General features: G+C 45.5%; 1 protein-coding gene across 3 annotated transcripts in view; it reads left to right on the plus strand.

Annotated features, from left to right (window-relative positions):
• The first annotated feature begins 288 nt into the window (after positions 1-288).
• The window catches only part of PRSS12 (serine protease 12), an 81,790-nt gene continuing 69,666 nt past the window's right edge, over positions 289-12,412 (plus strand). For all 3 annotated transcript variants that reach the window (XM_055434877.2, XM_055434876.2, XM_088836151.1), the window contains exon 1: positions 289-961. In XM_055434877.2, coding sequence (XP_055290852.1) covers positions 472-961 — 490 coding nt within the window. In that variant the 5' untranslated portion in view covers positions 289-471. The remainder of the gene's footprint in view (positions 962-12,412) is intronic.

Consider the following 12,412-nt stretch of genomic DNA (forward strand, 5'->3'; position numbering starts at 1 on the left):
GCTGGCAGGTTTGGCAGCCGCCAGACGGAGGGTCTGTGGTGGTGTCGCCTGCTGGCAAGGAGCAGCCAAGACCGTCCCCGGCGTTGGCACCCTCGGACTTGGCTCGGGCACCCCGAAGCCGCCGGGGTGCCAGCGAGCTGGTCTGGCCCGGCCGGGCGCGCTGACAGCCGGAGCCCGGCTCCGGGGCGAGACCGCGCGCCTGTGCCCGCCGCCAGGGGGCAGAGTGCCCGGGCCCGCGCCTTCTCCGGAGGGTCCTCTCCACCGGCCAGGGCTCGGCGGAGCGCACGCCTTCCCCGCCCGGGCCCGCTCCCGGGCGCGGCGAGCAGGGGCGCGGCCGCGGGCGCCGCGGAGGGAGGCGGGCCGCGCGCGGGAGGGCGGGCGGGGGCCCCGGGGACGCGCAGCGCCGCCCCCGCCTCCCCTTCAGAGGCGCGGAGCCGGCGAGCATGGACCAGACGCCGCGGCCCCGGCACCATGACGCTCCCCCACTTCGCGGTGGCTCTGATTCTCGGGGCGCTCCCCGCAGTGGTCAGCTCTGATTCGGTCCTCGGTTATCCCCTCCACCACCGCCATCACCATGCGCCCTCTCGGGGTCCCCAGGACCCTTATTACCTTACCAGCCAGCGGCGGCCACGGAAGACGCCGCCGCCGCCGCCCCCGCGCGCCCTGCAGCCCGCGCCGGCGCCCCGCGCCCCGCGCGCGCACGGCCCCGGCGCGCCCCGGCCGCCTCCCGGGGACTGCCCCGCCGGCGCGCCCGGGGCCAACGAGACGCGCTCCGGCGCCCCTTGTCTGAGCTGGGCGGACGTGCCGCCGTTCCTCGCGCGGCCGCCCCCGGCGGGCTGGGCGCAACTGCGAGGGCAGCGCCACAACTTTTGCCGGAGCGCGGACGGCGCGGGCAGACCCTGGTGCTTCTACCGGGACGCCCGCGGCACGGTGGACTGGGGCTACTGCGACTGCAGACGGGGTGAGCGGCCGCGGGCCGGCGGGGAGCCCGCCTGGGTGGGCGAGCGCGTGAGGTGCTCCTGGAGCAGAAAGGGAGAGCGGGTGGGGTTGGGTTTGCCTCGCTCTGCGTGAAGGTGGACGGCCACGGACTTACCGTCCGCGTACCTTGGCACCGCGACTTTGAACTAGCGAGGCGCGTTGTGTGTGCGGTTGCCGGGGGTGACGGTCTCTGGAAGGTGCTGCACTCCCGCGCTCCTGGGTGAGCGCTTGGCGCGGGGCGCCGGGCTTGACTCCGGCCACTGTGAGGTGTGTTGGGGGAGGGGAAGGGGGTGTGCGCGCGCGTGGATGTGTGTTTTCTGCATCAGCTTTGCCTTCAGAATGGTACCGTATTTACGTAGAAGTGGCGAAGCAAAAGAGAAGATAGTTTCTAATTACCTGTTTTGGAAAGGTTAATATTAAATCTAATATAACAATTACCACCCCCCCACCCCACCCCCCCAATTTCTGCCCGCAGTTGACATGTATTTGACAAAGTTTTTGCAAACTTTCTGGGCCAAACTGCGACTTGTCAAATGATGTTCATGCTCTGGGGCACAGCGTGGTGGAGAAGGAAGGAAGGGAAAAGATAGGAATAGTAACTATTCTAAGGAAAAAGCAACTTGATATGGTCAAGTGCTGTTTTCAAGAACGCCAGTATTCAACTGTATATGTTATTTGAGGAAAACCGGAATTAGTTGGTAAAGAGATAAAATTGGTAAGATGTTTCACATTAATTAATGTAAAAGATCACGTTAGTAGATTTAATGTAAGTGAATCACCTGCCTTTTAACAGTGCTTTGTTTTGAGTTGGTGGCGTTTTGTTTACTATTAGGGCTTTTTTTTCCTTCTTCTTTAATTGTTGTGGGAAAAAAACCCTGAAGTTCTTCAAAGTTTGGATTTTCCCTAAAAACATTTTTTTGGCAGCTCTCCATCCAAGCTCTGCGGCAGGGGCTTCGTTATTTGTGATTCTGAGATATATTGTACTTTGTGCCTTTTCGTGATTTGGAGGTTAAACTTTCACAGGGCCATTCTTTCTCTTCAGAAATTTTTATTTATCTGTGCCTTCAGTTGCCTTAGTGCTTTGAGTTAAAGGGAAGTGATAGGAAGGTTAAGATCCATTATCCTTCATCCTGGAGAATGAAGTCATCGCTATACTTGTTACACAGACAGAATGCCAATGTGGCTATAAAAATTTTGAGGTGATATCAAGCAGCGAGCCCCAGTGCTGTTTCACTCCTTACTGTGAAACTATTTGTAGTAAAAGCTCATGGTTAGCGAACACTGACACTTTTTTCATTTTTGCATTATTATATTTCATATTTCCTATTGTGTATACATATATACATATATAAATAAGTGGAATTCAAAGTTAAAACACTGTAGTGATCTGTTGTTCTCTGTTTAACACATAATTTTAAAAATTTTACATTCGGAGTGAGGAGAATAGCTTGGCGGTTCATTCTTCTTACCCTCTTGTGTTGAAAGGAAATTTAAACCTAACATCAGTACAGACTCTTTGGGATACCTTTATGTTGATAGCTAATTCTCACTACACAAAACTCTAAGCACTGCATAATAGTGTGTACTTCCTGAAATAAAGTGACTGAACACAAGAGAAACAAAAGAAACCCCCCAAAATGGGAGATAAATACACTCTTCCCCCCGCCAAAAAAAGAAACAGGAAAGCAATCTGCTGGCTATGTAATAATTTAATTACTCTTACAGGCTCAGTCTGTCATTTACCCCTCTCTTTCTGACTGGGCATAGTCGTGCCTTAAAATGACTGACATGTTCTGAAACTATGGCTTTCTTGGTTCTGCATTTCAGTTAGGAGTGTAAACAAAGCTATCATAGTGTGGTGAAAAGAATATGGAATTGTGCTCTGGAAAACACTAGTGTCCATTTTGGCTCAGCCTGAAGCTATACAGTGTTGAGTAGGACTCTTAACCCGCAGAGCTTTGGTTTCCTTATCTGGAGGAAGGCAGTTTTGGCATAGATTTATTCAAAGAACTTTCCTAGCACTGAGCACGTACCAGAACAGCCCAGCCTGATAGTAACAGGTAGGATTTATTGAGGATTCATTCTGTGTTGGATGCTGAGCTAAGCATTTTTATATTAATTTTCTCATTTAATTCTCATAGGAACATTATAAGATAATGCACATTTCACTCCACAGCTCATTTAATTATATAAACATTTAGAAAGTTGTGTGCTCAGTTGCTCAATTGTGTCCAGCTCTTTTTGACCTCATGAACTGTAGCCCGCCAGGCTCCTCTGTCCATGGGATTCTCCAGGCAAGAACACTGAGTGGAGCGGGTTGCCATTTCCTCCTCCAGATCTTCCCCACCCAGGGAACGAACTTGAATTTCCTGTGTCCCCTGCCATACTGATGTATTCTTTACCACTGAGCCACCTGGGAAACCTATAGAAAAGTCTAATGATTCTATTTTTGTAGCTTAAAGACTAGTTTAAAAGGAAAGAGAAAGGAAACTATGTTTGGCCCAATGCACGTGATTTCCAGTCTCTTATGACTTGAAAATATCCAGGGTTTTCGTTCTCTTTCTTTTTTTAAACAAAAAACAGCTTGAACAAAAGGAAAGAAGATTAATTGTAATGGAATCCCTCCTTTGAAAAATACGCTGGAGGCCAGATTTTCATGTCCCTGGTTGTGTGGAGAGAAATGAGGAAGTTGGAGCCTCTAAGGTGGAAAGTTGACTGAAACCTAGTTGCAGGGGTGGCAGGGGGACCTCAGGTGAACGGGGCAGGGCGTGGACACTCCGGGGGCTCAAATGTCTGAGAACAAGATGCTGCCTGGGCCCTGGGTGTGTGAAACTTGCAAATTAATGATAAAAGAATCGTTGGGGGATTGGAATACCCTGAATCAGCTCCGGGAGTTAGTTCTTGTAATAAGCATTAGAATCGTGGCATGGGGTGGTGGTGGAGTGGGCTTATTAAAATGCAGATACCTGGGCTCTAGCCTTGAGACCCTGTTTAAGTAATCTTAGAAATCTGGCGGAGGAATGTGCATTTCTAATGAGCAGTCAAGGTCATTTGGAAACTGAAAACTCATTGCCACAGTCAGGGAAAACCAGGGGAGGGCAGCAGAATCCACCTAAGCAGTGTAGTGGTGGGTGGTCGTGTCAGCTGAATCTGCCATTCTGTGACTTAATCCTGCTAGATTTGGGTGGTACTAACGGTAATGGTAAAAATTAAAAAGCAGAGACATTACTTTGCCAACAAAGGTCCGTCTAGTCAAGGCTATGGTTTTTCCTGTGGTCATGTATGGATGTGAGAGTTGGACTGTGAAGAAGGCTGATCGCCGAAGAATTGATGCTTTTGAACTGTGGTGCTGGAGAAGACTCTTGAGAGTCCCTTGGACTGCAAGGAGATCCAACCAGTTCATTCTAAGGGAGATCGATCCTGGGTGTTCATTGGAAGGACTGATGCTGAAACTGAAACTCCAATACTATGGCCACCTCATGCAACGAGTTGACTCACTGGAAAAGACTCTGATGCTGGGAGGGATTGGGGGCAGGAGGAGACGGGGACGACAGAGAATGAGATGGCTGGATGGCATCACCGACTCGATGGACATGAATTTGGGTGAACTCCGTGAGTTGGTGATGGACAGGGAGGCCTGGCGTGCTGTGATTCATGGGGTCGTAAAGAGTCGGTCATGACTGAGCAACTGAACTGAAATGACTGAATGGTAAAGAACCCTCCTGCCAATGCAGGAGACATAAGAGATGCAGGTTCGATGCCTGGGTCAGGATGCCCTTGGAGGAGGGCATGGCAACCCACTCCAGTATTCTTGCCTGGAGAATCCCATGGACAGCAGAGCCTGGTGGGTTACAGACCGTAGGATCGCAAGGAGAAACAACTTAGCATGCATGCACATATGGCAGGCCAACGTAGTTCACCAGAATATGGTCTATTAACTGAATGTGAGCCAGATTAGTTTTTATGTTTCTACAGGAAGAATTCACAGGCAGCTGATGACCTCCAGTAATGTGCTCAGTTGCTCAGTTGTGTCTGTCTCTCAGCGACCCCATAGACCGTAGCCCACCAGGCTCCTCTGTCCATGGAATTTTTCAGGAGCGAATACTTGGAGAGGGTTGCCATTTCCTCCTCGAAGGATTCGTCTAGATGGAACCCCTATCTCTTGTATCTCCTGCATTGGCAGTCAGAGTCTTCACCACTGTGCTACCTGGGAAGCCCCAGTAATTTACGACTTCCTGACTCGAAAGAGAAATCCCTTTTCTAGTCTCAGGTTGGCCCCGCAGGTGGGGCAACTTGCTTTCACTGTGCTGGGAACTGCTCTTTGTTACAGGCAACTGAGTGGAACTCAACCTTAAGTGACTGCTGGGTAAAATAGATATAAGAAACAATAGTGCTCTAATAACTGAGATTTTACCAGAAAGAATGATTCATAGATCATTTTGTCATGTCCTGCTAATCTGTTCACCCAAATCTGATTCAAATAGAGATAGTGGACTTGTGGGATAAATGCTGTTGTTTACAGGCTGTACTCTTTGAAGTCCATCTGGTGTTTGAAGTGAAGGTTAATTAAAAAGTTGGCTGAAAGCTGTCCCTTTTTAATTTTTTTTAATGCTGCATTTTGATTCTATGTAGCAGGTGCTAAAGTCATTTATTAGCAATAACAGATTTGATACATTTCCTGGCTGGATTTTAGATATTGAACTCAATTTTCTTTACAGGCTAAGGCAGATATAAAATACTTTGATTTGGAGGCATTATCAGATTCTTTACTAATGTGAAAAAAGATTTTAAGAAGAAAATTAGATGTTCAGTTACTATTGCCTTTTACAAGTGATTATCCTGGACACACACTGCACACAGACAGACATACACTCTCTTACTGCATATATATTTATGAAATATATATTTATTTGTATATAAATATGAATATAGTTATGAAGCATATATATTTATATAGTGTGTGTGTGTGAAGGTAACCTTTGTAAAAGTAATTTGTTTTATAATTGTGAAGCAAACCTAAATGTGCAGCAATAATGTATTACTCAGAGATCCCTTTATTTGATGTATACTATGCAGGTCCTAAGCGCTTCCCAGGTGGCATTTGTGGTAAAGAACCCACCTGCCAATGCAGGAGATGTAGACGTGGGTTCAATCCCTGGGTCAGGAAGATCCCCTGAGGAGGGCATGACAACCCACTCCAGTATTCTTGCCTGGAGAATCCCATGGACAGAGGAGCCTGGTGAGCTACAGTCCATAGGATCGCAAAGAGTCAGTGTGTGGTGCAGCTCCTAAGTGATAATTGCGAAGATTGTCTATAGAAGATGGAAAAATGCTCATGATAAGGTTGAAGGGAAAAAGATTGACACAAAATGTATATACGTTTTTACTAACTGAAAATAAAGATGACTGTGGAAAGTTTGGGAGAGAAAACAGATGATGATTATGAACTTGGATATGAGTGTGGCTTGGATCAGTTCACGTAATTTTGGTGGCAAAGATAGAAAACCCAACTCAAAATGACTGAAGAAATAAGGAGGTTTGTTGTTCATGTTACAAGAAGTTGGGCTCCAACATAGTACGTCTCTCTCTGCTGCTCTCTTGATTCCATTATTTTCAAAGTGTGGCTTTTATCCTTAGACTAATGATGACACTACCCTTATGGCAGAAAGTGAAGAGGAACTCAAAAGCCTCTTGATGAAAGTGAAAGAGGAGAGTGAAAAGGTTGGCTTGAAGCTCAACATTCAGAAAACAAAGATCATGGCATCTGGTCCCATCACTTCATGGGAAATAGATGGAAAAACAGTGGAAACAGTGTCAGACTTTGTTTTTTTGGGCTCCAAAATCACTGCAGATGCTGATTGCAGCCATGAAATTAAAAGACGCTTGCTCCTTGGAAGGAAAGTTATGACCAACCTTGATAGTATATTAAAAAGCAGAGACATTACTTTGCCGACCAAGGTCCGTCTAGTCAAGGCAATGGTTTTTCCCGTGGTCATGTATGGATGTGAGAGTTGGACTGTGAAGAAAGCTGATCGCCGAAGAATCGATGCTTTTGAACTGTGGTGTTGGAGAAGACTCTTGAGAATCCCTTATACTGCAAGGAGATCCAACCAGTCCATTCTAAAGGAGATCAATCCTGGATGTTCATTGGAGGGACTGATGCTAAAGCTGAAACTGCAATACTTTGGCCACCTCATGAGACGAGTTGACTCACTGGAAAAGACTCTGATGCTGGGAAAGGTTGGGGGCGGGAGGAGAAGGGGACGACGGAGAATGAGATGGCTGGATGGCATCGCCGACTCTGTGGACATGAGTTTGAGTGAACTCCGGGAGTTGGTGATGGACAGGGAGGCCTGGCGTGCTGTGATTCATGGGGTCGCGGAGAGTCAGACACGACTGAGCGACTGAACTGAACTGAACTGAATGGTTATTCCAGATTTCATGTTGAGATAGAAGAAGCAAGATAGGACGCCCTCTTCATGTATGTCCCGTTGAAAGAGCAAGGAGACCTTCTCAGAACTTCTGCACAGATTTCCTCCTGTATTTCATTGGTCAGACCTTCCTGGTACTCTCTGGGAATGAAAATGCAGTTACCATGCTTTGCCGATATTAGTCAGGATTGACCTCTGAACACATGGGGAGGGAGAAGCAGGTAGTTATTCAAGAGAACCAACAGAGTCTGTCAAAAAGCGTGATTGAGGTTTGTCCTGTTGGGCTGCACACCACAAACTTGCAAGCCCTGGTACCTGCCCAGCCTCCTATGTCCATGGTTTAATGGAGGCAGGGACCTTACATGTCTGCAGCCAACTCCTGAAGCAGCATCTCACCAGGTGTGGCAGGCAGTGGGCAGGACATGGCAGTAGTCTTTGCTGTGTGTGTGTGTGTGTGCGCGCGCGCGTGTGTGTGTAGGGGGTGCGAGGTAGGAGGAATAGGGGTGAGAGTTGGGGCTGGGAGGTGGAGAGGGAGGTAACCAGTTATAGAGGGAATTGACTTGTCAGGTTGGCTCCCTGGTTACCAGGGAAGCCAGCAGAGGACCACACCTCTCACCACCGCTTTGATAAGCTGTCATAGTGGAGATGCTCTGTTCTAAGAGTTCACACAGTCCCTAGCTGGAGTTGGGGCAAGTATGTAGGAGTTTACTGATTAGGCTCTGATTAAGAGGGAAGGTCAGTCACATGAGTAGGTTGTAGGTAACGCAGGGACCGATGGAGCAGAGGGGTGTGCTGAGAGCAAGGGGACTCCATCTGGGATGGCCTGGCCATACAGTCCTTATACAGGTATCCCCACTCTTTGAAAGTTTGCTTTATGCCACTTCACTTTTAAGAAAGACCTACATCAGTACTTGTTTTCGCTAACCAAAAGAAATCCAAAGACAGTTTTCACTTTTATGAAAAATGGTGAAAATTGAAAAGTGCTTTCAGTGTTTGTTTTGCTGGGGGCCGTTATAAACTCAGGGAGATAGTGGAGGACGGAGGAGCCTGGCCTGCTGCCGTCCGTGGAGTCGCAGAGCTGAACAGACTTAGCAGCTGAACATTGTGGAGGCGGCGCACAGCCCCCTCAGCAGCGAGAGTGCTGCCCCCAAGCGCCTTCTCCAGGAACTGCGCTCAGTACATCAGCATCCGGCCGCCGCCAGTCTTTGAGCTGTCTGGTAGCATCTGCGCTTTTCCTGTTTGTTTTGTGCATTTCTTAGCAGGATGTTTCCTAAGATTAGTTGCTTCTTTTCTGTTTGTTGTTGTTGTAAGGTGTAGGTGTTGTTTTTTCGATAAGTTGTGTCTGCCTCTTGCAGCCCCATGGACTGCCAGGCTCCTCTGTCCATGGAATTTTCCAGGAAAGAATACTGAAGTAGGTTGCCATTTCCTTCTCCAGGGGATCATCCCGACCCAGGGATCAAACCCATGGCTCCTGCTTTGGCAGGCGAATTCTTCACTGCTGAGCCCCCAGAGAAGCCCAGGAACAGAACTTATAAAGATGATTAAGAAATCACCTAAGTCCTCTGGTTAAGGAAGCCCACTTTGGTGGATATGTCAAGATAATACTAGGCATTTTTTATTACCTTTGCTGTGATATGTACTCTGGGAGACAGATAAACTCACTATTAGGTGTAGTTTGATTTCATCACTTAGAGTTTTACAGTAAAATGTTAATACCCACACCATGTGTTTAAGTGTGGACTGAGCTACTGAACTGAACAATGGATAGTTCAGACCCAATTTGTAACATTTTCTGCTAAAGTGATTTAAATGCATATATTGTCTTCTTCTTTTGCGTATTATAATATAATGTTTTAAATACATGAATAATTGGTGGTGGTGGTGTTCAGTAACTCAGTCGTGTCCGACTCTTTGGGACCCCGTGGACTGCAGCACTCCAGGCTTCCCTGTCCTTCACCATCTCCGGATGGGCTTATAAACTTATATAAGCCCAATGTAAATGGGTATAATTGCTTATTCAAAAGGTATGCTTTTATTTTAACCTGACAAGTTCATATTTTTCTCAATACGAAAGGTATCTGCATAAATAATAGATGAACAATTTATGAATTATAGATGTGGACTAATGGGGCGAATATAGTTCAGTTGGATATTTAAGGGGATGCTTCCTATGTTAAAATATGATTTCATTTTGATATGGCATGATTTGAATAAAATATATTTCACAATGTTAAACTGATTTCAGTTATAGGTAAGTGTAATCATTGACAAAATAGAATACCTTAATACTGTCAAATAAGCTGTAGGAAAAAAAAACATAAAAATTAATGTAGCCTTACCAACTGTACTTGAGAAATTCAACTAACTATTGCTCTATTCACTTGTTTTTAGGCAATGTGATTTTTTTGTGTGTATTTTATAATTAAGACAGAAAATGATCACTTAGTATATTTTTCCAATTTTGCCTTTGGTAGAAGGCATAAGATTATATTTAATTCATTGTCAAATATGTGAACTAAATTGTCCAATATGTAATGGACTTTTGTTCTGTTTTTTTAATAGTTCATAAACTGAAATTTCTACATCACTTTCAGCTTTAAGTATACTTTTTGTCAAAGATCTGAATAATAGCTTGATGTCACCAGCATGAATTTCTGATTCCACCAGAACAATAGAGCTGACTAAAATTAATTATTTTGTGCCTCTGTGAAGTTCAGTAATGGATGAGAAAGGATTTGGGTGATAACATTAATTTTCTATTACTCGTTTATCAAACTGTGATTTTTACAATTTCAGAAATATTTATTTTTAATTCTGTTAAGAATACTACTGGGATGGATCTTTGTTTTTGCTGTTTTTTCTGTCACATGAGTGAGTGCTATTGTATAAGTATATCTTAAGGAGTTAACTAAATAGGCATACCTTTTCATTTGGCTAGTTTTGGAATGAGCTGGATTTAGAGAACAGAGATAACCGACCTGTTTGGTTCCTTTCCTGATGTGTCCTTTAGCTCTTCTTGACGTATGGATGGTGAGAAGGGAGGCTTTGCCAGCTGTCCACGGAGGGATAAGACCAGAATGGGTCTATCGGTTTCTAGAGCTGCTGTAATGAGTACCACAAGCCGTGTGGCTTAGACAGAGAAACTTGTTATTTCACAGTTCTGGGGACTGGAAGTCCAAGATCAGTGTCAGCAGAGCCATACTTCTTCTCAAGACACTAGGGAAGGATCTCGTCCAGGGCTCTCTGCTAGCTTCTGATAGTTCCTTGGCTTGTGGAAATGTAGCTGCAACCTCTGGATGGCGTTCTCCCTATGTGTGTCTGTCCAAATCTCTCCTTTTTATAAGATCATAGCCATACTGGACGGGAGCCCACCCTAATGACCTCATTATTTTGATCCTCTGCAGATACCCTATTTCTGAATAAATTCACACATTCACAGGCACTGGAAGTCAGTGCTTCAGCATCTTTGGGGGGGAAAGAATTGAGCCCACTGCAGTAGCCTTGAGAACCAATAAAAGTTGTGAAGAGAAGTTTAATCTAGTTAGCTCTCTTTCTCTAGACTACCCTGTATTGAGAGAGACTGATAACATGGCAGAGGAGAGCCCCTCTGGAATGTCTCTTTGTTTTAGGAATCCCTATTTTGTTTTTAGCTAAGTTATCCATAAAGCAAAATTCTGTAACAAAAATCTTTTATGTTCCTTTTCCTTTATAAAACTGGAGATAGGTTTATATAATAAAAAATAGTAGTAAACTAAAATGACAGTGATTTCAACATTTTTAAAAGGTGTGTTCATTTTTAATTGGAGGATAATTGCTTTACAATATTGTGTTGGTTTCTGCCAGACATCAGCATGAATCAGCCACAGGTATATGTATGTCCCCTCCTTCTTGAACTTCCCTCCCACCTCCCACCCCATCCTACCGTAAGTTCAACATTTTTGGCAGGGAATTAAGGTAGTAGAATTCTGACCATTGTTGTGTATTGGCACATTTTGCCTTCAGGTAGTTGTTAATATCAACAGGCTGGTACAACTGACTGTTTTCTTTGTTTTTGTGAAAATTCTTTTCATGAACTCTAGGCGCTCCTCCCCATGACATGCCATCATGCATAGCTTTATAGTTCCAGACTTTTTTCTATTACTGGTTTACTCTGTAAATTAGTAATGACTACTATGCTGCTGCTAAGTCGCTTCAGTCGCGTCCGACTCTGTGCGACCCCATAGACGGCAGCCCACCAGGCTCCCCCGTCCCTGGGATTCTCCAGGCAAGAACACTGGAGTGGGTTGCCATTTCCTTCTCCAGTGCATGAAAGTGAAAAGTGAAAATGAATTCGCTCAGTCGTGTCTGACTCTTCACGACCCCACGGACTGCAGCCCACGTGGCTCCTCCATCCATGGGATTTTACAGGCAAGAGTACTGAGTGGGTTGCCATTTCCTTCTCCGTAGTTGATCTAAAACCTCTGTCTGAGATTTCAAATTTTAGAATATTGTTGTTAACACTTTTTAAAAATAGCAATATTTAGAATAGAATATTTTCCATCAAATTGGCACATGAGAGACTTTAAGACCATGCAACCCTAGTTTCACCGAGGTGTTGCTGAGAGACGTGAGCTGAGACTATGAGGAACATCGCAAAGTGCTGGGCAGAAGTAGGAAAACGTGGACCAAGGAAGACATCAGTTTTTGGCAATAAGAGGCTGTGACAATGGAGCAATATTTACCAAAGAATCTGGTCTAGAATTTGTCTGAAGAATTTTATTGTTAGTAAGGTAGTAATAGAAATGAGTTTACCAGGCTCTGGCCTTTGTGGATTGCTTTATCGTTTTATCCTCTCTCTGGTTTTTTTTTTCATTGAGTAAAGATATTTCCTCTTGTAATTGCGTACCTATAAATTTGTGCCAGTGTATAGTCCTAGAAATTTGTACAGCCCGTGGGACAAATCAGCCTCCGCTGGAGGATTAGCCTCAAATATGGATCACCAGAAAGCCACTTCTCTCGCGTTG

This window comes from Moschus berezovskii, chromosome 5 (assembly GCF_049115385.1).
Source record: "Moschus berezovskii isolate FMDL1 chromosome 5, NW_MosBer_1.0, whole genome shotgun sequence".
NCBI lineage: Eukaryota > Metazoa > Chordata > Mammalia > Artiodactyla > Moschidae > Moschus > Moschus berezovskii.